Raw genomic sequence first — 27,500 nt, forward strand, 5'->3', positions numbered from 1 at the left:
CTTTAAATTTTCCTTCCTCTTGCTTTGAAGGAGAAACACTTTCGGTGGTATTCTCTCGTGGTATAGTTTCCTTTGTCCCAAGACCACCAAGCATCTGCTTAGGGACATTGTTCAACAACTGATCTTTCTTGACAGTTTTCTCCAAACCTGACTTCTCTGCTTGGACGACATTGGTTTCAATGCCACTTTGTTTCTCCGATTGTTGGTCAATCTCCGGCCCTATAATATTTATGGATAAATTTGAAAATGTTTCGTCTTCTTTTTCGTTTTTCCAAATGTTGCTTTTATTCGTTGCGGTATCTATTTCACTACATTTCTTCCCAAGATTGTAATTGACCGGTGTCTCAACTTTCATTTCGTTGACGTTTTTCTCTTTCTCATCGGAGTCTGTGCATTCTGCGATCCCATTTTCTGATTGACAGGCTTTCATAGTAGATAATCCCTCATCCAAATCTTTATTTTCATTGCAAGTGTTAAGTTCATTGCCATGATCTTCTTTGCCAAGGCTGGAAATGAGACAATCTGATTCTATAACCTCATCACCTTCTGTGCTAAGAGAATGTTCCAACTGTTTGATAGAGCTTGCCATTGACTGAGAAAGTTGTTGCCGTTGGAATAGCTTTTGGGATAAGAGGTTTGCATGTTTCTCGTTCCCATCATAGCCATGATCTTCTTTGCCAAGGCTAGAACTTAGGCAATCTGTTTCCATAACCTCATCACCTTCTGTGCTAAGAGAATGCTCCAGCTGTTTGATAGAGCTTGCCATTGACTGAGAAAGTTGTTGCTGCTGGGATAAAAGATCTGTTTGTTTCTCTTCCCCATCTGATTCCGCCTCACAGCTAACCTGAGATATCTCTTGAGTGTCCTTGACTGTATCAGTTCTTGGCATTTGTATCCCACAGCTATCTTGAACATTTGAGCTATCGCTGCGATTCTCAAGTTGAAGAGTAGTTAAACTTTCCTCCAACTTTATATTCAGACTCTGAATTGCAACTGATTGCTCTTCTGCGCTTGGAGAGAGTGAATCACATTGTAAATGATCCTCGGCAGTATCTACGCATGGCATACGCGTCTCAGAATTTTCTTGGATTATTTTCAAGTAATCGTTACCAATATCAAAGTATAAACTCTGGTTTACTTCTGACTTGGTATTCAGACCTATTTCTTCAACTGTTTCACAAGTTTCCCTTCCTTCTTTTGTGTTTGTTGTACACGACAAACTTTGTGGGTTACTGTCGACAGCTTCATTTATTCCCGCTCCATCTTCTTCATCCTTTTCCCTCGTATTCCTTTCTTCCTCGCCTGATCTCATCTCTTTAAACCTCGCTTCGGACATTTCTTCTGTGTTCTGAACTGTATCAGTACTTAATGTTTGCGTCTCAAAGTTTCCTTCAGGAACAGTCATCTTGTCATCCTTGGAGTTATGAATCGTCAGACTTGATTGGCAAGCTAATGTTTGCTCTTCTGTACTTAGCATAGATGACAGGCTTTGAGGTTGACTTTGAGTCCCTGTTGCATCTATAACTTCTCGCGTGTGTATCTTCTCACTTTTGGTTGATGTCTGCGCGTTCCAGTTTGCTTTCTCTTCATCCGCTTGTTCATTTAATTTCTTCTTTGCATTTTCAAATACCATTCTAGCTTTATCGGTCCCCGTTGCATCAATATCTTTTCGTTTGTCATTTCTGTTTTTCAGAGAGAAAAATTCCATCTTGTCGCCATTTGTTGAGGTCTTGTTTTTCTGCACGTTCCTGTTTTCTTTCTCCTCACCAGCTTGTTCATTCGATTTTTCCGTCGCAGTTTCAATCACCATTCTAGCAAAACTTGCTTCACTCCATTTCGGAGCGATCGTGCTAATTTTTCCCATTTGAGGCAAAATGGCGTGCCCGTCTCTACCGTCACCTGTCTCATCTTTACTGTGAGTTATTTCCCCACCTATTCCTCCCTTTCCTTTCAGTAATTGAAGAACTTGGTTCACTTTCTTCGTCTGAGCACTCACGACTGCGTTGTACCCGAGACTGAGCCGAACACCTCCGATGAACCTCGCCCTTCTTCCAACTGATGTCTTGCTGTCCGCTACGTATATCTCTAGCGCTCGTCTTTTGATCTCGTGATAATTGATGTCGACGACCAAAAACTGTTCATTCCAGTATGGATCCTTTCCTTTTCGCGCTTTTGTTTTGCACTTGGTGGTTTTCTTAGCATCAGGCAATAGATAACTGCAGGAAAGATTGGACACTAGAAAATTGAGTACTTTTTAAAATGGTTGGAAATGTTCTAAATAGTCCCCATAACGTTTCATAGTAGAAGCGGCACCCCTATTGAGTTTAACGGCGCTTTCCATTTGACAGAACTGACCGGTCAGACCGGGCATTTGGAAGGACTAACTCTACAACGAGTTCAATTCAACACACTTCGAGGATGACATATACTCCTCCAGAAGAATGCTAGGGAATATCATGCAAGTGTTCCTTCAAATGGTTGCATTTTCTTTGCAAATCATTGGCTCTGGCCGGCCAGTTCTGAAAAAAAGAAAGCGCCCTAAATTTCCATGTCTATAAATTATGTTGCGCAAAGCAGGAACCCATAACTAGGAGTGTACAGCTTAATTGTATTTGTGGAACGGCGTTTTTAGAGACCGAGTTATTTTTAGATTGACTTTCCCGCGAAACCGGACCTTTCCAGTTAATCACAAGTTTTCCATTAGAAATTACTACCCATGGGATTGAATGCAAGCCAAGGCCTATTTAAGAACTCGTCTAAAATTGCTAGATCTGTCAAAACGCCATTTCATGGACCTAGTATTGGAGTTGTAGACTCCTGCATGGTTACGGGATCCTAGCGCAAAGACTGTTGTTCTAAAGTATTGAAAATCCAGTTGAAAAGAGCTGTAGAAAGAAAGTAATATTGGTTTTATTAAAAATACAAACAGCGGACATAAACATTAAAAAATGCATTTATATTAACTTCACGTTTCGTATGCCTGTCTACGTACATTCTCAAAAGTAAACGTCACATTTTTGAAAAATGTAACGGTTACTTTTGAGAATGTATGTAGACAAGCATACGAAACCTCAAGTTAATATAAAATGCATTTTTTTTATTTCCGTTGTATTTTATTCTTAATTAAGCTACGATGACCGAAGAGCAAGAGTTTCTATAATATTGGTTTACTGACCACTTTGTAAACGTTTCCGGTAAACTGTTTTTCGCTTGCGGCAAGTCTCGTCCTCTATAAAGGTGAATATGCAGAAATCCGCGACCCGAATGTTGGCTCGTGTTTTCCTTATAATGTCGGACGTCCACTTCAATCTCTTGTGAACTACTGTACATAAGCCCCACAAGGATTCTGGGATGGCCTAGTGACTGGAAAGGAGGCTAAAGAAAACAAAACAATGTCAACCTCATTTCAAGGATCCTTAGAGCGGAAAGATGAAAGACATTACAATACTAGACATATTTAGTTGGAACACTTAGCGAATGGTCAGAATCATCGTGTTACAAGATCGTAGCTTATACCACATCCCCCTTCCCCCATTCAGGAAGGGGGAAACGGCGATGGGTGTTCCAACAAATGTGACGAGTATTGTAGCTTACCAAACATATTAAGATGCTGGTTAACTTTTGACAAGGAGTTGAGATTTCGGTTGATTCTACAGGGGCATAAACGTAACGTAAGAACCGTGCGTGCCTGGTCTTCTCGAGACAGAGGTGAGAGATGATTTCATGCAGACTGGAACGCCTAAATTGCTCTGTTGTAAACATGGCGGTTGACAGCACCAGTGAAGTCGTTTCTCTGGCCTTTCTGTGGACGAATTCCAGGACCTTCCCAATACAATTTGAGCAAGTTTTGAAAGCTAAAAACTTCAATCGATGCTGTATTTTGCCGGTAGGACTGGGTGGCTGCACACTCATAAGAAAATCTATGAAATGAGAATCGGGGGTCTTCCCTTGTCATGGAACGGCCGAATTACCCAGAATTCCTTTTGGGCATGAAGGAGGCAAGCGGAGACTGGTCCTCATCAAATGAGGAAAAAGTAGCGAGAAGATTTCTAGGCGGATACTAAGGAGTAGCCAAGGTGCGTGCTGTTAACGTAGACTTTTTATCATAGGAAATTCGGCCCGGCCTTTAGTAATTTCTTGTCAAAGAAACGGTATAATGTAAATAAGAGAGTAATGAGATTTATATTGGCGATTACCTGTCCTCTTACGTACCACTTAAGTCAAACTCTACATCTCTATGCAATAAGCACATTCAAAATTTCCTCATATTATTGTATAGAAGTAGTTAAAGAAAGAAAAGGCTTGTCCTGCATATATGAAAAATAAGTTTTCTCTCCCGTTCTCTTCTTATGCATGATCTTCGTGGAAATTACATTCTGTCCCTCAATAAACCTAGAACAACCAGTTATGGTCTTAGTTCTTTTTCTTACGTATTAGCTAAGTACGTTGCGAAATGCGCTACCTGATTTTTCTCGTACCACTGGTTTTAAACTAATCCAGGGCCGGATTTTGTACAGCGGCTTTTCGTTTTGATTAATATATCTTCAAATATTATTTAATATTTAGTTATGTATCTGTATATATTATGTATGTTAGCTGTAATGTCTCGAAGATATCATTCTGAAATTCGAGATGAAATAAAGTTTTATGCATGCATGTATGTTACCTCCGGCAGGGCGCATGCGTGCACTTTGTAATCTGCGACTCCAGTGCTTACCATATGACAGATAAAATGACTTTTCTCTTGAATATATAAGCCATCGAACTCTTACGTTAAATTGTAATGACAAGGGCGGTTTGGAGCTGTGAGTAGGCGTGGGATTTGTCACACATGGTCTAGGAGCCGACATATCTCTCCCTCAATGCCGTACCGGGAGGCAAGGTCGGTAGCAGAAAGCAGCGAAGGGCCAACTGCGTCCAAAAGCGATCGCACGGGCCGAAATCCCGGGATGACTCGTTTGGTACGACGCTCCAGCGCCACGTCTGGAGGTACTGCATATTTTTCTCGTCTCGTCTTCAAACATTCTGTCAGCGCATGCGTGCGTAAATGTTCAGCCTCTCCGATACCTACAATACTAGACATATTTAGTTGGAACACTTAACAAATGGTCAGAATCATCGTGTTACAAGATCGTAGCTTATACCACATCCCCCTTCCCCCACTTCAATGTTGTGTGAGAATTTTTCGGGCGACTTCTAGTAGTTGTGGAAATCAACATTGGAGGAAGGGGGAAACGGGTGTGGGTGTTCCAACAAATGTGACGAGTATTGTAGGCTAACGAGATTTTAATACATTTGTTACCATCAGCATGCAAGGAGAAATGTTTTCACAGTAGTCTTCTTGACAATCATACATATCTACAGTCTTTTCTACAATAAGAGCGAGCTACATTTCCGGTAGAACCGGAACTCCTTAGTCGCTTCATGCTACAGAAACCAGAGATATGCGCCGGCCTGATGGGCCTCCTAGGCTCGTAGCAGACTTTACCTCAATGATATGCAATCTATTTCTGGTGCTGGCATAAAATCCTGGCATACAGCTGTTTCGAGAAAAGTTGTCTCAAAGAGGCGTAAGAGCGTTCGCGACAATGCCGAAAGGTAGTATGGGAGATATTCAATAAAATAAATTCAACTTGTAGAGAACGCCCAGAATCGAAGATGCCAAGACCGTTCAGTGAAGACCTACGGTGGCGAGCTATTTGGATGAAAGAGTTCTTAGTTAGGATATAGCGTTGATGAAGTGGCAGTAGACACAGGCTTATGTTGAAGCTCTCTCTCGCTGTCACGCTACCAAAACACGTCCAAAAACAAAAGGGTTCATTTAGCAAAAACGATGGCTCTGCACGTGCGCCACGATTTTTGGTACATTTCTCCTACTTTCTCTGCAAAAAATGACATAAAATAAGTAAGGTTAAAGTCGTCAGAATCATGCTTTCTCTGAGGATCCTAACCCTTTGTTACTAATTCATGGCCCGGATCATTTGACTGAATTTTGAAACTCACTTGTATCTCAATGTCAGTAACATAGCATGAGCATGTTTTCGATAGCATTGCCGTCATATTTTCGTTGACTCAAACTGATAGTTTACCGTAATGCCTTTCGGCATTGTTGCGTACGCTTTTATGCTTCTCTTGGACAACCTTCTCGAAACAGCTGTATTCTTTTCAATTACGTGTATTTTATTTTCAGCTAGTTTCATTCCTTGGTACAAACCTTCAATGTGACCTGTATGTCCAGCGGATATCCCATACCACGGAGGATGTTCTGTGGAAACAGCTTTGTGACCTGGCCTGCATCTCCGACCAAATGAACTGATACTACCAACTCAGGAGAGTTTTCCAGCTCCGTGTACGTCACGTAATCACTTCCTGGATCAAGAAATTGCGTCTTGTCGTTTAATACTGAAGTGCGAAACTCAATGTAAAACTAGTTCAATTAAGAGTTTGCTTAATTTATTCAGTGATATTATAAAAGAAGTCTTTGTTTACAGCTCAGATGATAGAGCAAGAACAGCGCAATCACGCCGTCATGGGTTCCAGTCCCTTTCAAGTCTGGATTTTTTCAGGCGTCTTTTACGACTACCCAGGTTACTTCGTAAACAGCGATGATCACTTTCTTACCTACTGCATAGCGCAGCCGTTTGTGCCCTGGGCTTCCCATTAGTGTAATTATAATTTCTCCTCCATAATCCTCAACGCATGACAAACGCATAGTGACCTCATCAACAAGCAAACCACTGCAGCCAAAATCCATGCGCCATTTAATGCAGCCTGTACTAGAGCCAGGGATCCTCTCCAGGTAAACCTACGAACCCAAATTAAGAGAGAGCTATAACTTTATAACTTCTTCTTTGGCTTACAACTTTTTCTTTCGTCAAACCATGCAAGTTAAGGTTTTATGGAGCGTTACATCCCCGCCAAAACTGAGCTTTTTTTTTCGGAAGGACCAGGGTAACAAAACACAAAACACAAGCACCAATTCCTGGTCAAGTATCTAATCAGCGATATAAATATTATAAGAAACCAAAAAGAGCAAGGCTGATAAAATGATGAGGGAATATATTACGGGGTTTATTGTCTTGAAATTCTTTAAGTCTGTGTCTTGTTTAGCCCCTACTTACCCCCCCCCCCCCTCCACCCCAAACTCCAAAGAAAAGCCGCTTGCTTGTCTTATACATACCTGTCCAATGTCCTCGTTAATGTGTCTGCGCACGGACTCCACGGAGTACAGGGCTTTCTCCCATCCAGGAATGACTCCCTTTGAGGATGGATCTATGGTATTAAACCAATCTCTGTAGTAGCTGTTGCACGTCGTGCTGTATCGCAAACGAAACCTAGCGGGAAAATCAATTTCTGGTCAGCTCAGGAGAGATATATATGTCCAGACATGTAAGTAATTAGACGTCACAAATTGTCTCCTAAACTCCGGTTCTCAAGCAAAGAGCAACCGCTGCATTTACGTAATGTTTAAAAAACGAGCAGCAGTGTTTTATCGGGGTTTAAAACACGAGGCGAAGCCGAGTGTTTTTAGACCCGATAAAACACGTGCTGCGAGTTTTTTGAACGGCTTCAAAAACATTCCACAAAGAGCGTGTCCCTCTCAACTCAAAACAATGGTTCAAATTGTGAGAGGTGAATATTAGCATACAACAAAAACAAGCTATGCCTCTTTATATAAAGAATACTAACGAGGAGTGTTTTATCAGGGTATAAAGCTCATACACGTGACGTTTTATCGGTATTTTGACAGGCTGTTAGGCTCATGAATTATTAATGAGTTTTTTTAATGTCACTTTAAGACTCAGGCCAGGTAAGGCGTGCCTGAGTCACTATATAGGACCCCCGTAGAGAATTTAAAAACACGTATTCTTAATGAGTTTAACAAATTTTATGGCTGTGTTTGTGAAATGACATGCTTGCCGGTGCCACTTGATATCACTTCCCTTGTGACGTCACAAAATGAGGGGTTGAAATCCTGAATTTTTCAGGCTTCTCTACGCAATTGCAAAAATTGCTCTCATAACTGCGAAGATCATAGCTTCACTTGATCTTACCTTATTGTTGGTAGTAAATGCTTAGATTAAAAGGGACACTTCGTGTTGGGTGTCAGAATAAGCCATTTTACAGTTGTTTGCTCAGCGACCTATTGTAGCCTATGAATAGCTGCGAGGCTGCCGGTAACCTTGTATTGATACAACCCTTACGCTTTTATCATGTAAATTGTGTTGTTGTAATTCTAACTAGTCCATATTAGAGCGGTTTTCAAATGAGTCTCGTAAAACCAAAACCAAAGTAATTACTTTGGCCAATCAAAAAGGACGGAGACAATCCGTTAAACCAATCAAAACTCGAAGTAATTACACGTAGCCGACATAAAGCGCGGGAAAATGTGAACGCGCGAGCCACGATTAGTTTTGGTTTCACTTAAAAATGGCGCCAGAACTTTGAACCAATCACTCAGTGAAGTAATCGTAAACGAAAGCAATTCGCTAATTACTTTCGACAGTCAATTGAAAACCGCTCTAACATTACAAAAGCACAAAGGTTTGTATCAAAACAGGGTCACCGTCAGCCTCGCTTCCATTCTTAGGCCAGGTAACTTAGCTACAACTGTAAAGTGGTCTATTGGGCGTGCAACTAATTACTTGCATTGCTGAACATGATTATATCAGAGACCTCGGATTGGCTTCAAGTGTAATAAAACACTTAAACGTGAGTCGTTTTGCCAGATAAAAGCCAAAGATGTTTATCGCAGCATTCCGACATTTTCTCTTGCTACTATCGTGCGACTGTGCTTAATAAACACGAAAAGACAACGAACCTGGAAGACGCCACAAACTTGTATTTTTAACTAGCGAAGCATCTCTCGTAAGTTTCACATTTACTACTTATAAAATAATTAGGATAGTACGCGCACTCTCATAGGCCAACAGCTGTGTTTAGATGAGAGTATGCAAACACGCCTATGACGTCACTCGAATTTTGATTGGTTATGTGTTGTTAGACGCGCGTTTTGATTGGCTGGCAGGAAATATAAGCGTGTATCAAGAAAATCTGTTTCATTCAAGAAGAAAAAAAACCAGCATTTTCCATCCTCGGGGAGTTGGAACCTCGACTGCGTCTCGGGTTTGCATAACTGTCTCGAATTCTCCCAACTCCCCGTCGTGTTTAGATGCATGAAGCTATGGAAACACGGAAAAAGTTCTTTATTGCTTAAATACATTTTGCCGTCTCCTGCGAGCCGGACAACAATTTAACTTTTATATAAGAGGAACTCCAGCAGGTGCTTACTGAAACGTTTGCTGTTAAAAGTTACATATATTCAAACCAGTTTCATAATCTTGGGCCGGACTGATACTTTTGTCAGTAGTCGCCAAGAGAATATAATAACAGGAATTCATATTTTCCCTGCAATTTCCCGTTTCAGGCTGTCGTTTTTCTGAGTTCCGTAAAAAAAAATATATATATATATACAGGCAAATGAAAATGATGACCATCTGGCAAACTTTGGGAAAATGGACGACTGACTCTCATCTTGGACGTGGATCAAATTGATAAATTTAATAATCACTTGAATTTGTGTGACGCCGGCTGCACAAAAAATGAAGTTGTTTTAAGGCTGAGAGATCATTATTGCTTATCATCAGACCTCACTCAGCTACTCAGTACAGCACCTCAAAACCTAATTTATTTCACTTTGTCGCTTGGGGGTAGATATATCGATATCATGATAATGTCCTGTGCATGTTTAGGTGATTTATACACGCCAAAGATACAGATTGTCCTTCATCATATAAAATATGAAAGATGAAAATGACCTGTCTCGCATTTGTGCATACATTCTCAATAAATCTACGTTCGCAAGTAAAAATTATTCTAAAGAAAATTACGAGAAACCTAGTTGTGGTTACAAGTAAATTAATACTATTCTTCTTTTTTAACAATCACGAGGAACGATTTCTATAACTCTTTTCACCTTTAGTAGGATAAGATAATGCATTTGATTTTTTAACAGTCTTTTCCCGTTTGTTTTTGTTTCGTTATCCCCTGAATCGGGACTGAAAACATTTTTTGCTGATATCTGAAGAAAAAGACAAAACTATTCTATTACTCACCGAGACTCAATAGCTTCATCTTTGTTGGGTGTGAAAGTGTAACTTGTGCGCTGCTAAAACGTGAAACATAAACGAAAACATTCAAGCATTGATCAAGAAAAATTCATTTCTCAGCTCTTGAACATAGAACTGCATACCACATTTGACTTATCCATTGCAGGCTTCTTGTCGAGACTGGTTGATAACTAACTAATTTAAACAAGGCTTAATAAAGGCAAATCTTCAAAATGTAGTCGAAAAAATACACCGAAAATTTAAATATTACAAGTATCAATTCTGTCTGCTTCATTCAAAGTCTACTAAATATGAAGTAATGAGGTCTGGATTTGCGGATCTTATGGATCTGTATGATAAAAGATTTGGTCATTGAAACTGAAGAAAATGTATTGTATTCTCAGCTAATCCAGTTAGAACTTACCTCTTCCGAAACTAAGGCTCCTTGCTCAAATTGAGATTCGTCTTTTCTTTTCATTTTCGTGAAAGTTGTAAAGTAAGCAATTAACACAACTTTTCTCCTTTTAGCTAATATCTGACCACATTTAATCAAAGATTTAATGAGATTCAAAGCTTTTAAAATTTTGTGAATTTCAATATCAGGCATCGTTTTCCCAGGAAAAACCATGCAGTGTTCAGTTTCAAATACGTCTTCAACAATTCATCACATTCAATACTTTTGCTTGTCAAACTAAGATATTTACGTCTAAAGTCGATTATATTTTCTAAACAGATGCCTAGGCCGCGATTTTTCAGGGTTGCAGAATTCACTAGTAAAAATACGTTTTCCCTGTGACAATGACAAAAACGCGCTGAAAAGCTGAATGAGATAAAGCAAGGAAAGAAAATGATAGCAATGAAAAAGTAGACGCTGCGGCCATGAATCTGTTTGTTAGTTCACGTTATTTGAGTGCAGTGATCACGAACATGTAAAATAGAACGCTGCATGGCTGTCATTTACGGAAACACTAAAGACCAACGACGGTGCGATAATAACGGGTCGCCACCAGACTGAAACATCATTTGATGAACAATGAGCAATAATGCAAATTCCCTTCATGCGCTTTTCAATTTTTTGTAAATTTCCTTCCCGTTGTAGCTGTACCTGTACCTGCGATATGAAATGACTAAATCTCAAATTCTGTGGAACTCAAAACGCGAAATTCAGTTCATGTCTTGTACGGCTAGTTTATAGAATTTGAAAAAACCGAGATAATTACGAAAACGTTTGGTAGAAATGAAGTCTTTGTTGACTTCACCGTCGAAGATCCTAGTGGCCCAGTGGCCCAGTGGTTAGGGCGCTTGCCTTGAGATCGGGAGATCCCTGGTTCAAGACCCGCTCTGACCACTCGCTGAATTTGTTCCTGGTAGTCCCTGGTTCAACTTCCCAGCTGCACTTGTAAATAGCCAACTGGTTTGCCTCCGGCCAGTTGGGATTCTTAACAGTTGTTGTTGTTGTGTTCTGTTGTTTCGTTGATTGTTTCATTGGCCCTGAAAAGCCCCTATGGGGAGCGGTCAATTAAGTATGTATTGTATTGTATAGTGTCCCCAAAATTTGGAAGGAAGCGCGATCGACATTTTCAGTAATGAGCAAGATCAGAAAAAAGGGGGACGAAAGAACCCTGGTCTCCGATCATGCACAAGGCGCCTCATAAAATATCGCAAGACACAGGCCCCCCTCTGTCAACAACGATGCTATGACGTGTCATGCTGTTTAAGTGAGCCAATAAGATTTTAATGGAAAATAAAAACTGTTGGATGTCACCGCTGAAAACTCCGAATCATCGGTCAAGAAAATAATAGTGAAATTAAAAACAAAACAAACAAATTAAAAACCGGCCCAGGACTTCAGACTTCTTTACCTTATCGAAAGTGAGCAAAATTTTGGAATAAACACTGACTCTATGATAGGAAGTCTTTTATCAGTTTCCAAAAACTCCGTCCGCGGTATAAAAATCGTTCGATTGTACAACTTTCGTTTTTGTACAAAAAAGATCGAAATAATGACTCGGCAAATGTCTCAGCGTTATTTTCTCAATCTTCCTGGCCTCATGAATGCATTCCCACTGCTCTTGTGAAAACAAATTCAAGAGACGAAGTAATAGCGGCGGTTAACAACCTGCACTGATCATATCCACTTGGGGAGCAGCCATGATAGTTTAAATGTTGAACAATTTCACTTGATTTGCAAATCTGTAACCAATTAGAGTGAGAATAAAAAAAAATTCTTTTGTTTTTCGGCCAATCAGTGTTTAGTCCAGAGCATATGACAAGTTATTGTATCAGGCGTACTTTCCCAGTAACCTCGCCCACTAAAGAAAAAAAGGAACGCCTGATCGTAGGTTAACTTCACCCAAGGTTAACGACTGAATGAATGGATAAATGAATGAACGAAAAAAGGAAGAAAACCGAGAATGACAAATAGAAAAAGAAATAAATAAAACGACCGAATAAATAATAGAAAAAGGGAAGAATAAACAAGTGTCTCAAAAAAAGGCAAACCGATGAACAAAATGAAGAAAATTTCACTTCATGTCTATGTGCAATGTCTGTATCATTTTTTTCCCAGCAATACTCACCAAAGTTGTCACAAAAGTCTTTTTTTGAACGAGAGATGAAATTTTTTTCCACCTCGACATATTGTTCCGCGACCTCAGGTGATGCGTCAATGTGTTAAGAACTTCAGCCTGAGCTCAAGCGTCCTTTTAATGAAATATCTCGCGTCAAATGGGAATGTATTGTCCCATCAACCTCGAACCATTTCTTTGCAGGCCAGAGAAGAACAGCTGGTACGTATAGAGAGAGGAAGAAAGAGGAGGATGAATCAAAACATGTCAAGACAAGTTGCATATGCCAGAATCAGACTATATTGTGACGGGTGCCTCGTGCGTTGGTGGGGATATCAAAAATAATGAAGGATGTATAATACACTAAGCTAACATCTTCCCTTCTTGGCCTCTCGCCGAGTTCCAATAAATATTTACCGGAAATAATTTCTGATAAATGAGTTTTCTGTGAAAAATTGACGAGCACTGACGTGTGTCCGTTACTTTTTTTTCGTTAGAAGCGAATTAGTCTAAAAGGTCAGGTAAAGCGTTATACAATGCTTGTCCTTTTAATGCCTTAGCCGTAGTTCAATGCTCGAACAATTGTTGCAATAATAAGCGAAACTAAAGTACAGCGAAAATTATCATATGTTTTATTTCCTATTATTTCAATGCTCGAACAATTGTTGCAATAATAAGCGAAACTAAAGTACAGCGAAAATTATCATATGTTTTATTTCCTATTATTTCAAACTGCCAGAAATTATTGTAAATAATTTTCGAGGTTATAAACGAAAGAACGTTTACTGTGGCTAAACATGCAAGTTTGAAAAATAGAATATAGGACTGGATGGAATATGACTTAAACGAAACAGTGAGTTCATGAATTAATGTACGATACAAAACAATCATGCAGGCACAGAAACGAAATACTAGCTACATCATGGTTGCCAAACTTCTTTCGCACATTTTTAGCTTTCACAAACAAGCGTTTCAGTATGGCATTGGATATTTCAGATCAACAAGTTTTCAGAATAGAGAAAAAAGTTATTGTTAAAAAAATGTTAATTATTTTTGCCAGATAAGCAATTAGCTAGATTTTCGACTGTCAGCTGCACGTTGAATATATCTTTCATATCTTACCACTTTGCCGTATAGTTTGAATCTTAGTTTGAATCTTCGCAGTTGAGGCAAACTCAGCAAATGATGAATAAAGATATGGTGTGGAAGGGCCAACACAAACAGTTGTATTGTTATTGACTTTATAAGAATGCGGTAAAGGACCTGCTGGGAGGTTATGAAATAAGCATGACAATGGAGATCAACACTGATGAGCATTGATAATTAATTTAATTAATGCAATATATTCCATTGATATGGTAACAAGATGTGGGATTTTAAATAGAGCGGACAGGTCCATCAATTTTATGCCTCCAGGATGAGGCACCGGCGAAGCGTTCATTTGCACCGACTAACCGTGGTAGAGTGTGGGCCGGACTTGGGGAGACATTTGTATTCTGTATTACCACGTAGCTTGTGGGGAAGTCTTCCCAAATAAATTTCGAATAATTCTAAAGATAATCTGTTCATGTAAATCCACTTCTTTACATTACTTGAACAAAAGTAGGAGCGAGAGGAAACGTTTCAAAGTAAGTTTTCATGCAGTCAATTTTTAACTTTGAAGGACCAAGCTTTCGGTAGAAGCTAAAGATTTCCAGGTAGATTAATTCATCCTACAAAGCACAAATAGGAAAATAGCGAATCAAACGCGGGAGTGTACAAGAAATGTTTTTGCCATCTGGTAGTGTCCTGATTCGTCTTCCTAGTCATAACAGGCTACCTTGCAGGAAAATTTCTTAAAGTTTCCAGTATATATCTTGTTTACTTAGCCGACATTTGAGAGTTGAGTCAAAAAGGGGATAGGGAAAAGGTTAAACGCTCTTGAAAATCGGAGACTGCAATAGATAATTAAACCAAGGACAAATGGCATAAATTTTTATGACTGGTAGCACTGTGTCTCTCAGTAATTATAAAGAAGCGATTGAAAACAAAACAGCAAAACAACTGATGTTGCATTAAATTGTTACAATAAAAAATCGAAACAATTCAAGAACCATTACAAAAGAAAACTATTCAAAGTAATAGATCATGCACTCACCTTGTGATTTTTTAAGACTTTGATAAAATGCATATGGTCTGCAAAGTTGGCTTAATTAAGCCCTTAGTTCTGGTGAAGAAGATCGTCATTATCAATTTAATTAAATTTGATGTATAAGTGTTAGCAAATGGGTACCAATTACGGACCAAAAAGATTTTTGTTATTTAAAAAAACATTCATCATTGGTGCACGACACACCTGTAGTGATGTTATCTTGGGCATCATCTGACAAGAAAACAAATGATTGGTGAACATAAATCGGCAACAGACACCGCAAGCCGAGTTGTAAGTACAATTTAAAGGAAAAAAAGAAAAACAGCTAAATAAATCACTTTGCGTTCATCGATGATGTGGCGCAAAAAATTCTTTGAAAGGTAACAGTCTTTGCTTCGTTTGGATTCACATTTCAAGACGCAAGTGAGTTAGCGCCTTATCAGTAAATTAGGGGCAAAAATCGTAACACTCTTGTTTGTGGAACCAAAACAATTTGAGCGAAATGAACTTTTACTTCAGCTGTTTGTTATTACGTTAGTGTACTTATACAGTCCAATGAAGTCTATTTTCTAAATTTTGAACGTTTTCACTTGTTATACACAGTTATCGCTAGAGGGACATCAAATCGTAAAGCCAAACGCGATAAGAACAAGTTTAAAACGGCCGGTGCGTATGATTCACATACATTAATTTTTTAACCAGAAGAAACAGAAATTGTTTGCATAATATGTGCGCGTGGGGATAATTGTCTGTTTTTGCTACGGAAATTAAAAGCACGATCTTGCATTTGCAGTCAATGCAAAACGTTAATACGGGCAAGTTGGAAGGAGGAAAAACTGGACGTCGTAAAAACATTCAAGTTCGAGTGAAGGCTTCGCACAAGGTTGATAACCCTGGGAATATTGGTTTAAAGGACTGACTTATACCCTTCTGTGCCGTGCCTACTTGGACTGAGTGTGAATTGTAACAGCAATCAGGCTTATGATTTCAGTTTTTTTTAGACTATATGAAGTTTCATATATTTAAACTGCGGAAAATAATGAAATGAAAGTTTAAAAGATCATGAATCATGTCATTTATTTGTACGGGATAACCTTGAACTCGCGGTTTACTAGCTCTCAATAGGCCGCTCGACTGGTCAGTTTGTGGAGCAGATGCAGCGCAATAGGCCATTTTCGAGTTGATGAGTGCTTTCTCTTCAAAGCGAGTCTAAGTGCGAAGTTCTTGTGATGGTAATTAGTTGAGTGAAAAATAATTTACACCAAAAAAACTTTGCACTTAGACTCGCTTTGAAGAGGAGGCAGGCACAAACTCAAAAATGGCCTATTAAGCCTGGATTTTCTCGGGCTCAGTCCTTTGCAACTGCTTAAGTTGCTCAACTAACTGCGATGACACGCAACATGTTCAAATCAATCTTAAAGTGGCAAATTGTGGAAGGAAAATGTTTTGTAGTGACAGAGCTTCAAGTGTACATTCTACAGGAAGTAAATTACTCGTACTTAACACAAACTTCGAATATATCTTGTGACTAATTTAGCAAAGGCTTTAACACTGGCAAGTGCAGGAGGGCACTGCATTGTCTGTACATGTCTTCACTTAAACTTTGGCTTCGTTCTCTTCGGTTTGTTCATCTTTTGAGCCCACAGTCACACGTTTGACCAGCGCCATAGAGGCAGCCGCGTGCAGTACGTTGGAGACAGCGGTCAGCCCCAGGAGAATAAAAGGCACAGTGATGTACTTGTTTGTCGGCAGGAGATCTCCAAAGCCAACAGTGGTGAAGGAGATGACGTAGAAATAGAGACTGTCTTCGTAACTCCATTCTTCTGCCCACATTTGGACGCCTGCTCCAACGAGTAGAAGAAGCAACAGGTAGATCAGACCAAGGAGAAAGCATTTCCCGTTCAAGTGGCTGGTTGGTCCAGTTATTCTCAAACAGCGTTTTTCTATCCATGTAATGAAACAGCGCTGACCACGTAGGATGAACTGGCCAATCAATCTGAGAAGCAGAATTGTGACGGGAATACCAAATATGGCGTACAACACGCAAAGCGCTTTGCCAAGGGCTGTAGCCGGGGAGAAATCTCCATATCCTTGATGGGGATAAAAGGCAATGTGTTAGAACTTCCTCGTACAATAAAACCAAGGAATCTTGACTCTTCGTTGGTGTATTTGTAGAAGCTAGGATAGAGGGATGGTGGATTTAACAGAATCAAGGGGGGGGGGGGGGAGGGGAATTGGATTGCGGATCTTGCATAATTGGTTGGTAACCTCCCAGAGAATAATAAATGTAACAAAAATGGACAGAGAAATAGAGGATATTACATGACCGCGCGGGGTTACGAATTTTATCTTCGAGTGCTGAAAGTATCTCTCACTCGTACGCTTCGCTCATTCGTGAGAGATACTTTCAGCACGAGAAGGTAAAATTCGTATCCCCAAGGGGCCATGTAATGTTCTGCTTATGATATAGATATTGATGAAATGTCCAGATTTAAAACAACTTGTTTTATTCATTTTCGAACCGCTAAAACACGCATGTTGTGTAACACGAAACAAGATATGAAAGTTATGAAAAGCAAATCATGATAATGTAAAATTTTGCAATAAAAATGTTTACTGTAGTAATGTCGTAGAGAAGAATTATATTGAAGCACAAAAGTCTCTTACAATGAAGTTTTGTCGGCTGATCGTGTTCGTTACCATGACGACACATATTCTCACATGCGAAAGATAAAAATAATATGTTCACTGCGCGCGGTAAAGATATGATTTTTTAGTAAAAGGAGAAATCTGGTATTTCATCAGTATCTATATAACAAAAAGAATTACAGTGCATGGTAGCGTCTTTTTTGAGCAATAGAACTTAACACGACACACGCACTAGAGAATGTAATCAATGCAAACAGAACAAGTTGCTAACTTCCGTCCCCACTAACAAAATAAAAATCTATTACCATAAGAGGCAGATGTTCAAATGGTAGATGGATTCAAGAATACGTTGCTATATTTGCATCAGAAGACATCCGGCTTTCTGCGGTGCCATATTTGTGAGGGTTCCAATGCAATTTAATCAAAGTTTAATGGACTGAGGGAAGTTTCGGATGTGTGTGACATGCAAGACGAAGCTGCGGGAAGGAGTATAATTTGAAAAAAAAACTACTAGTTAAGGGAAGTAACATTGGTTTTCTAGCAGTTTATTGAAAAAAATTACATGCACGGATTTCCATCATTTTGGGGTTTTGACTGAGGGCTTTCATCTATGCGTTCATCAGCTACCGGCCAATAAAGTTTCCTATACACGATTTTTTCGTTAATGGATGGAAAAGGTCCCCGATATGACCAAAATAATAAACACAACCCTTGCGGTGAAATACCACATTAGTGAAGAAATTTATTCCAATCTTCTTCTTTTCACTTTTGACTTTAAATTCAATTGTTTCCGGGTGAACAGATCTTGAAAAGTCCAAACAACAAGTAGTTGTTCAGAAAATCAGGTAAATGAGACGAGGATTCCAAACACAGCTTATTTCGCTGGTGCTCCTCCCGAGTCCCGAGTTCGTAATACTATTTTTCTACGTTGCCACCCATCCTCCACCTTAGAAATGCAAACAAGGCTGTGTCGTTTTACTGTTCCCTTTACATGCACTTCAGCCATTACCACAAGAACAGAACACACATAAAAAGATTTATCTTGAGATAATTTGTACACGAAAATTCTGTTTCGTACCTATTGTTGTAAGAAGCACAATGACAAACCAGAAAGAATCTTCGTAACCCCATTCGCGATCATAAAGCTGCGCAGTACCCTCCACAGCAGTGAATACGAAAATGCCGACCACAACATAAGCCAACCACAGAAGAAGTAGCACGAGGAAAATTTTCCCCTTTTCGCCAATGAACGCCATTTCGGTCAGCAAGTAGAAACAGATTTTCGAAGTGACGTGTTTCTATTCAAACTGCTGTTTACGGCTCTGTTTATGAAGTTTTTCTCAACAACCCGGGGGATTGACGTCAGGATGTTGCTATGACTATCTTTACAAGCGATAGGCAGATGTCACGACATTGGTATATTAATTTTCTCCTTGAACCAAGACTGGCATTGACCAGCAAAAGAAGTTCTAAATTGTCAATTTCAGCGTCAGTTATATTTCGGTGAAAAGCATATGTATCTCTCCTCCACTCAACTTATCCTTACCAAAAAAAAAACTTGCTAAATGTTAGGTTATCACAACACTTGACTTGCATTTTTTCAGCTTTTACCTTATCAAGACAGCTGTCAAGTTCTTTTATTCAAATTACAATTTCTATTCGCATTGTCCAGTCTACAGCCTTTTTCTTACTACCTCCCCATGACACAAATCTGCAGAGGGGCATAGTCTAAGCTCCCAAAAAAATACCACTAACAACTTTTCAGTTGATCTTCACTTTTTAAAAGTAGAATAGCTCTTACAGCATACCAGTGGACTGATTCTCCTTGATATCCATTAAGCTCTTTTTTAATTACATTTTTGTTTTTAATAGTTCTTCTGTTCCTTTATCCAAGACTGAGGGTGAAGCTGTTTCTCATCCTTTGCTACGTATGAGCTCCTTTTTGCTTTCAGTATTATCATCGTTTTGATTATTTCTGCATCTTTACCATCACCAAGTGATCAAATCATATCTTGTGCTGTTGTACAAGCAGACCTAAATTCATGTTGAGTTGTATTAAATGTCATGGTATGCCTGTGACATGGGGTCACGTGACATTGTAGATTCATCTGTGTACTTAGCAAGTGGCCATTAAAGTAGAGTTGTAAACTCCTCGTCATTGCGTCCGTCTTTTTTATTCCAAAACCTCCCTTGTTGTTACAGTAAATAGAATTTTAATACCCCAAAGCAGTTATTACCAAAAGAGAGACCTTTATTTCTATTGCTGATTGTGCTATAATGATCATACAGGTGTAATTTTATTTACATCTTTTAAATATTCACTTTGAAAATCATCATTACTTACTCTAAAAGACATTGTTAAAGTAGTCCTGTTAGCAGTATTTATTCTAAGATTTTGAGCAGAGTTCTCTCACAACATCATTGCAATCCTGTTTAAGTTCATGTGCAATGGTGTGCAGCTGGGTTTTAAGGGCTTCGTCCAGTTCAATATCATCTACAATTTTCCATGAACCTTGGAGAAACTTTACTGGGACAGAAAACACTATGTCCTGTGGGAGATCATACCATCCCTCGGAGAAAACCCCCAGGGAGAAGATATCGGATGTTGTACCCTGCCACATATCATGAAGCTGGGACAACACAGCAAAACTTCCTGATATTAAAGGGATAGTCTCAGGATTCTTGATATTCTCAAGTGGCTGTCTCAAAATTTCCAAAAACTCTCCTGTAATCCATTTATTGTCATGTACCATTTCTGGAACTGGGCGTGTAAACCCTAGAATGTGAGGGCCCCATATAGCTCCATCATAGCCATGGACCCTTGAATTTCTAGGATCAGCGACAGTATTTATACCTATATTACCCCATATAATAACATCCCTTAGACCTGCTGTATTCACATTAAGTTTTTTGGCTAACAATCCCTTCGCCCTGTTTTCCTGAAGGCGAGCCAGGGCGCATATATTCTTTTTGGGTATCGAGGGGGCAAACTTACTCGTAACGAAAGCGTTCACACTTAAGGGACCTCTTCCCCCAATTAACACCTTCACATCCTTTTTTGCATACTGTTCAAGTGCCTGTCCATGAGCTTTGAAAATCCTAGCGTTAGACAGCAGCTGTTCTTTCTTTTCTTCCCCATCTATAAGTGGTTCACCATCAAGGAGAACGACAATACTGGCCTCCTTAAAGGCGACGGCTGACTCAGGCGTACAAATGACTTCGCGTAAGAGAGGCCAAGAACAATCTTGAATCTCCATAGCAGTCCCTCGGAGAATCTCTTGGTTGTCAGCCGTGTCTAGCAAATAAATGCTTATCTCTTGATCGATTCCAAAGACTTCTCCTTGGGCCAAATATCCTAACACACCATAGGCAAGGGAGTTCGACGCACCACTAACACAAACTCTCAGAGGGGAGATCCGGGCTTTCCTCTGCTCTTCTTCGGCATCGATCTCCATCTTTGTTTGAAAATTTTCCCTGGCAATGTTGGATAGTTCATCGCTCATCTTCACGGAAGTGATACCGTAATAACCTTTTACCATTTCTAAGAAGTCATCGCAGCCACCAAGAAGGACTCCAGCGCCACCCCGATCGACAAGCTCGCGCCAAACAAGCGGAGAACCATTATGTTTCCAACCTTTCTGGTGACACGTCTCTTGAAGCCAGTCATCCCACTCTGCAGGCTGCTTGACAATCTTGTGAATTTTGAAATCAGGTAGATTTAACACTAATTCGTCGGCCAAAAGCTCCGCTTTAGCATAGAAAGGGCAATTTGATTTCCCTGCAATAACATATTTCGCCATTTTCAGATCACACAATGCGACTCTGTTTGGTTACCATGGAACTTTTAACCTGTATTGCGGGCTCTCACATAGGTTCATGCGCAGCGCACACGTGGAATAAAAAGATTTGACAACAAAATGGCGGAAGATAACCAAGATGAACTGGGAGGAAAGTCAACCTTGGCGCTTGATTCGAGAAAACAGAGAGAATTTGAGGATAAAGTGAAAAGAATACGGACTGAGGTACAGTACTTCTTGTTGTAGGAAACGAAAATCGGGATCACATTGCACACTTTTGAACTTAAATATTACTTGCATGACATGTTTAGTAATTTTTTATTTTAGGTTGACGACTTGACCCCTGGCGTTATTTATCTGGGTCACATTCCACATGGCTTTTATGAAGATCAAATAAGAGACTTTTTCTGTCAGTTTGGTACTGTAAATAGAGTTAGACTTTCAAGAAACAAAAAGGTAAAGGTATTGTTATTTTAGAGTACGTTCGGAGATACTAGCATATTTCTTTGCTACTCTAAAAAATCTGAATCGAAATAAAGTTATGTACATGTATGTATGTGTGTATGTATGTATTGTTAATCCCATCAGGCCCAGAAAGTGGGAAATTATTGTTTGGAGCGGCCTTGTACGGAGTGTAGGTGACAGGTAATATGGACCCTTCACAGTTGACCAGAGAGGACCAGAAGAAGAATCTTCATTTTTATTTCTGAAGAAAGTACTTGGGATTTCTAGTACATTGGTCAAGCAAAAACAAATTGACAGTAAAATGAAAGTTGAAAAGATCATTGCAGTTAGTTGAACAACTTATGCAGTTGCAAAGGTCTGAGCCCGAGAAAATCCAGGCTCGAATGGTAGTTGAGCCCAGGATCACTTCCTCTACCAGCTGAGCTGTCAGATCTTTTCAACTTTCATTTCATTCTATTCTGTAGTTTAAATATATGAAGCTTCACATATTCTAAAAAAATAGCATTGATAGTGGCTTTTTCTTTCTCTTGATACTTAAGGATGCACTTATCATTCTTGAAAAATGGTCCAATTTCTACTGTACAGAAAGGTGTCTGTTATTGTACAGGCCTCTGTTGTTCAAAAGGAGGATAACCCTATCCACCAGATAAATCACTATCCAGCGGATAAACACTAGCAAAATCAATTGAGTTATCCTCTGGATAGTGATTTTTTCTGGTGGATAGCGCTATCCACCCTTCAAACAACTGGGGGCAGTAGAGTATGTGAAATACATGTTTAAATTAAATCTCTTAACTTGAAGTATACCACTGTTCTATTTATCCTGCCATCGCTGATTGAAGGAAGCTTGCAAAAGGACCTTATGCAAAAACAAAAAAATTGTAGGAAAATATGGTAAAAGATATGGTGGGGACTTTAGAAGATGGAATTTTCATGGAAATGTTCCCAATACAGTGCTCTGGGCTGGTCTAGTGGTTACAGGGGATAGACTAGGGGTTACAAAGGACTGATTCATTCATTGAGTTTTTGTGACTGTTGTGGCTGTGGTCTCTTCATTTGTAAGAAGGCAATAGACCTCTTTCATAATGGCAGCCAAATAAAATATTCTTTGTTTTTAATGCTAATAAGCCTTTCTAGCCTCGCTACGACAAGCAAATTTCAAAAGAATTTTTGTTTCAAAATGAGGGCAGTAGGACTAATTAGCATAAATACAAAAGACTGTAAAAGTGGTCGCCATTTATGAAAGTGGTCTATTGAATATCAGAAACCTATAAAACTTCAGAAATCGGCATTCAGTTATCTTATGGCACATTAATTTCCGTTGACTAGCAATAATATTTATTTGTCCAAAATACAGACTGCAAGATCAAAGGGTTATGCTTTTGTTGAATTTGCCTGTGATGAAGTTGCCAAAATCGTCGCTGAAACAATGCATAACTACATGATGTTTGGAAAGTTATTAAAATGTAAGTAAATAATTGAATTGGGAATAGTACTGAATAGAATTGAGAGTAGTAAGTGAGGAGGTAAAGGAATAATGAAATACATTAGTAAACCAATAAAAAAGGGATAAATTAACCCCAAATTGACTCCTGAACTTCTCCCCCCCCCCCTCCCCCAATGGTGAGTAAAATCGTCTGGCATTAGACAGAGTAAAATCTATAAAGTCTCACCCAGAGGTGTCACTGGCTTAACAAATTAAAAAAACATAAAACCTATTTAAGAAAAGCGTTCTTGTCAGACCATGAATCAATCAATACCTTAGGAGTAGCCCAGACCTAAATTTAGTGTAAGGCATTTGATTCCAGTGAGACGAACAAGTAATATTATCCACCCTATGTATTTAATAACTGGTCAGTTGGATGCCTGAAATGACTGTGGAATTCTGCAAAGGGGCTGGGGGCACCCATGTTTTGAGAACAACAAACAGCAAAACAAAATATAACCTATGAAAAGTAACAAAATGAAAGATGTTATATACTTAACACTTGCACGCTAGCTACAAAGTGAAACACACGTTACAATTTCCTTCAAATAATAATATTATTGTTTCTCAATAAATCACTCTTTCTATTGACAATACATCAAAACGCTCTGTTTTAGAAGTTTTGGACAACTTACGGGTATGGACCAATTCGGCTAACTCTTTGTTGCACCCATTTCAAATCTCTTGGGGTTAAGATCAGGGCTGTCATTAGGGGCCATAACCAGTAACACTGGTTACGGCTGAGCCAAGTGAATGTTACAGGTGATGGTTGCTGCAGAATGAATATTCGTGGTGCAAAACAATTTGAAATTTATTCGTAAACATTTACCTTCTAAAGAAAATATAATTACTGCCTTGTGTTGTTTGTATTCCTGATTTTTGGTAAAAATCCAAGCATTTTCTGTAAAAACCTTTGAAGAGCACCCCAGATCGATCATTGTTGGATTCCAATGCCATTTTCAGCAACAAAATCATTATCAATGCACCTTACTTGATATAAATGGTATTCTGCTGACCATTTTTCACAGTTCTGTGATGCATGATCATATCCACACGGTTAGTAAATATCTTTATTCATTGTGAACTTTATCTTTTTGCCCTGTTTTATTTTCATCACTTTTTGATGGATTGCACCTCAGAGGGCGGGAAAATGCATTTCCGAGGGTCTAATTTGAAGAAGTTTTTGGTGGAGCATGCCCCCAGACCCCTGTAGGGGCTCAGGTACTTCGAGGGTTCCTTTACATGCCTCTTGGCCATGTATTTACATGTTACCGGTGAAATCTTGAGTGTTACGCCTGCTTCAAAACTTAATGACAACCCTGATGATTCTTTGTGCATTGCATTTACATGAAAATGTAGCATTCACATTTAAATGATATGGAAATACCGGTACTTAAAACAAAACATGTTATTTCCAAAGGTTTTGAATTTGGTACAGCATTGAGTTACGCACATTGGTTGATTGTCATTACTGAAAAGTAGATCACAGTTGACTTGTTACTGTGGTGGTGTTAATGTTAAGTCAATTTGTATACTTTTTGTTTATTTTTAAGGTCATGTTGTTCCCAAAGAAAAACTTCATCCAAAGCTTTGGAAAGGGGCAAATGAAAAATTTCGTTATGTTTCCCGAGGGAAAAATGAAATAAAGAGACAAAACAGGGTGAGTTTTTAGAAATGCAACAAGCCAGTGTTCACACACAACGCATTCTCTACCTCTGAATTAACGTGATGCTCATCGTTAATTCCTACTTTGCTCTGAATTTACTATTATCGTTAATTTAGAAGACTGAAAGTTTGATATGGATTATGGGAAATGGTTATATGTTTTTGAAAGGACAACCCAAGTGGATGAGCATTGGACAGCTGATTGGACTCAACTTGGGAATCTTTGTTGATTAACCCATCACCTAAACCACTTGACCACCTCACCGCTAGCTGCGTGGAGTCAATATTTTAAGCAATATTTGATAATATGGAATAATCACTCAGCAAAGAATAATATTAAACACTGCAAGAGGTGGGTTACCAAACTTTATGACAAAGGCTAACATTTTTATTTTTAAAATCAAAGCTTACGCCTAATTATTATTCAGCAGTGATATTCTGTGGCAGACTTAAATACATATTTTTTGTTTTTTAAAAAACTCGATGTCTTGATCCTCAGTGGTGAAGTGGAAAGAAGCGGTTCCTTAAACAGTAGAAACTCGGGGTTCAAATCCAGTCCACAGACATGACTTACGGTGGTTTTTATTGCGATGTTTCTCATGTCGTCACCCATTGTTATTGATTCTTGGATTTCACACGACGTCACGGCCGCCATGTTGGTGTCCCCAGACAATGAAATGGCGGCCATGTTGGTGTCCTGATCCAATCCTCCGGGAATTCAAAACTATTATTATGCTAACGTCTTCTTTTGTTTTCGTTGGAAAACATGGCTGTTGATCACGTGAGTGAAACCCAAGAATATGCCAAATAAAGCCTAATTGGCTGTTGAAACAATGAATGCTTTTGTTCCGAGGTTGGCAAATTTGAATATCAAAATAAATGTGACGTCAATTCAATGTTTGTAAACAAGAAATATCGCTATTTTCCTTATTTTCTTTGCTTTAACAGGTCCTGGGGACAAAGTGTCCTAAATTACAGATAATAGTAAATTCAAAGCAAATCAGAAATAAACGATAATCGTTAATTTAGAGAAGAAATCATGTTGTCACACACGTGATCAGGGCTTCTTGTTTCTCAACCGAAACAAAAAAACAAAGGGGAACTTAAGGATGGTACCTTCTAGTTCAAAGGTATTTTTGCGCGGTTCACTGAATATGCGGGAAAAGCATATCTTAACAAGTGTTATTGAAATCCAAAAAGAAGATTGGGGGTTTACCACGCAATTTAAGAAGATAATTAAATTACCAAGCTATGTATGGTGTTCTTTTCCAAATTGAAGCTTAATTATCTCTGAAAAATGCATGGTTACCCCAAATATTGTTTTTGGATACCAAGAGCACTTGCTAAATTCTGCTTTCTCCGCATAGTTTTGAACCACGCAAAAATATCCCAATATTAATCAGCACCGCCCATAGGAAATCCGAGTATCTCGAGATGCGCAGAATGTATGCCCAATAACAATAGTAGGCACTGTCCTTAATTAAGCACAAGACGTCATTGCGCCACGGACGGCAACCGGAAGTAAGCTGTTTTCCATTTAAACTTATCTTGACAGTAACACCTTTCTATTGCTCACTATTAGAGACGATTAGTTTAGAAATGTGGGAGAGAGAGCTGGCGTGGCATGCGAAATGTTTATTTCCGATTTGCGTCCGTGGCTAAAATATGTCTCGTCATTAAGCTCCCCAAAGTTTGACTAAAACATATTACACCTCATTCAGGACCAGTTTGGTAGAACAAGATGGCCGCTGTGACGTCATTTGCATCACTTTACGCAGTAACTATTGGGAGATTTAGCAATTATTCCATGAGTGCGCCTTGGATATGGGGTGGTAAATGACCGAAGAGGCATGTAGTGCAATAAACAATGAACGAGTAAATTCTCACACGGTTATTGGTCAAATTTGAACTATCGAGATGGACGACTGTCAAGTTTTTAGTCAATGAAAATTTGTTGGCTACACTTTTATAAGAATATTTTTTATAACGTTGAGGCTGAGATTAACCAGAATTTTAAGTAAATACTTTGAACATACCCAGCTGAGGCTGATCATAAGAGCCCGTTAAGAACGTCTTTATTTTGTTCAGTTGTGTTTTTGTGAGTAGTATAATAAATCAAGTAAAGCTCTGATCCTCGCAGTTATGAACACAATTATTACGATTGCGTAGAGAAGCATGAAAAATTCAGGACTTCAACGGGATATGAACCCGTTACTTCGCGATTCCGGTGCGACGCTCTAACCAACTGAGCTATGAAACCACTGACGTTGGGAGCTGTTTATTTGTGGGTTCCAATTGAAGTCCTGAATTTTTCAGGCTTCTTTACGCACTTGCAAAAATTGTGTTCATAACTGCGAGGATCATAGCTTTACTTGATTTCATATCCGCAGTTCATATATGATCCATTTCATTTATCATTTCATCGTTAGTATAATAAAGGTAAAAGAAATTTTAAACTGTTCCCTGCTAGCATAAGTCTCTTTTCGTTTGCGTTCGCTGGGCCAAAGAGTACTGGAAAAGAGACCTCTGCCATGAGTCGAAACTTACTTTGATCCAACCGTCGTCCACAACCTTGGACTGCACTCTTCAAACCGCATGCCCCATGATATGTTTGCTGACAGTGACTTGAGC

General features: G+C 39.1%; 4 protein-coding genes across 5 annotated transcripts in view; 1 reads left to right on the top strand and 3 right to left on the bottom strand.

The window, feature by feature from the left end:
• Nucleotides 1–13,922, bottom strand: part of LOC138042006 (uro-adherence factor A-like) — a 14,782-nt gene extending 860 nt beyond the window's left edge. The window contains exons 1-8 of one of the 2 annotated variants that reach the window (XM_068887736.1): nt 13,799–13,922; nt 12,689–12,895; nt 10,116–10,168; nt 7,181–7,334; nt 6,622–6,805; nt 6,215–6,369; nt 3,176–3,375; nt 1–2,216 (exon numbers count right to left, since the gene is read on the bottom strand). The exon at nt 1–2,216 is cut by the window's left edge and continues 860 nt beyond it. In XM_068887736.1, coding sequence (XP_068743837.1) covers nt 1–2,216; nt 3,176–3,375; nt 6,215–6,369; nt 6,622–6,805; nt 7,181–7,334; nt 10,116–10,168; nt 12,689–12,748 — 3,022 coding nt within the window. In that variant the 5' untranslated portion in view covers nt 12,749–12,895; nt 13,799–13,922. Of the gene's footprint in view, nt 2,217–3,175; nt 3,376–6,214; nt 6,370–6,621; nt 6,806–7,180; nt 7,335–10,115; nt 10,169–10,533; nt 10,629–12,688; nt 12,896–13,798 lie in introns of those variants that run through there. The other variant, XM_068887742.1, reaches the window with a different exon arrangement.
• A 1,861-nt stretch (nt 13,923–15,783) lies between these two features.
• On the bottom strand, nt 15,784–18,946 carry LOC138042143 (potassium channel subfamily K member 9-like). The gene is made up of 2 exons (XM_068887945.1): nt 18,535–18,946; nt 15,784–16,897 (listed from the first exon to the last, which is right to left on the bottom strand). Exons 1-2 carry the CDS (start codon nt 18,710–18,712, stop codon nt 16,404–16,406), a joined length of 672 nt encoding a protein of 223 aa, XP_068744046.1. The 5' UTR covers nt 18,713–18,946; the 3' UTR covers nt 15,784–16,403.
• Nucleotides 18,947–19,312: 366 nt separating this feature from the next.
• On the bottom strand, nt 19,313–21,287 carry LOC138042089 (putative malate dehydrogenase 1B). The gene has a single exon (XM_068887839.1). The coding sequence runs from the start codon at nt 21,254–21,256 to the stop codon at nt 19,844–19,846; it is 1,413 nt and encodes a 470-aa protein (XP_068743940.1). The 5' UTR covers nt 21,257–21,287; the 3' UTR covers nt 19,313–19,843.
• A 41-nt stretch (nt 21,288–21,328) lies between these two features.
• LOC138042150 (MKI67 FHA domain-interacting nucleolar phosphoprotein-like) overlaps nt 21,329–27,500 on the top strand; it is a 10,516-nt gene continuing 4,344 nt past the window's right edge. The window contains exons 1-4 of the mRNA XM_068887958.1: nt 21,329–21,478; nt 21,581–21,709; nt 23,076–23,184; nt 24,758–24,864. Coding sequence (XP_068744059.1) covers nt 21,374–21,478; nt 21,581–21,709; nt 23,076–23,184; nt 24,758–24,864 — 450 coding nt within the window. The 5' untranslated portion in view covers nt 21,329–21,373. The remainder of the gene's footprint in view (nt 21,479–21,580; nt 21,710–23,075; nt 23,185–24,757; nt 24,865–27,500) is intronic.

The sequence above is a fragment of the Montipora capricornis genome, chromosome 1 (assembly GCF_036669925.1).
Source record: "Montipora capricornis isolate CH-2021 chromosome 1, ASM3666992v2, whole genome shotgun sequence".
Lineage (NCBI taxonomy): Eukaryota > Metazoa > Cnidaria > Anthozoa > Scleractinia > Acroporidae > Montipora > Montipora capricornis.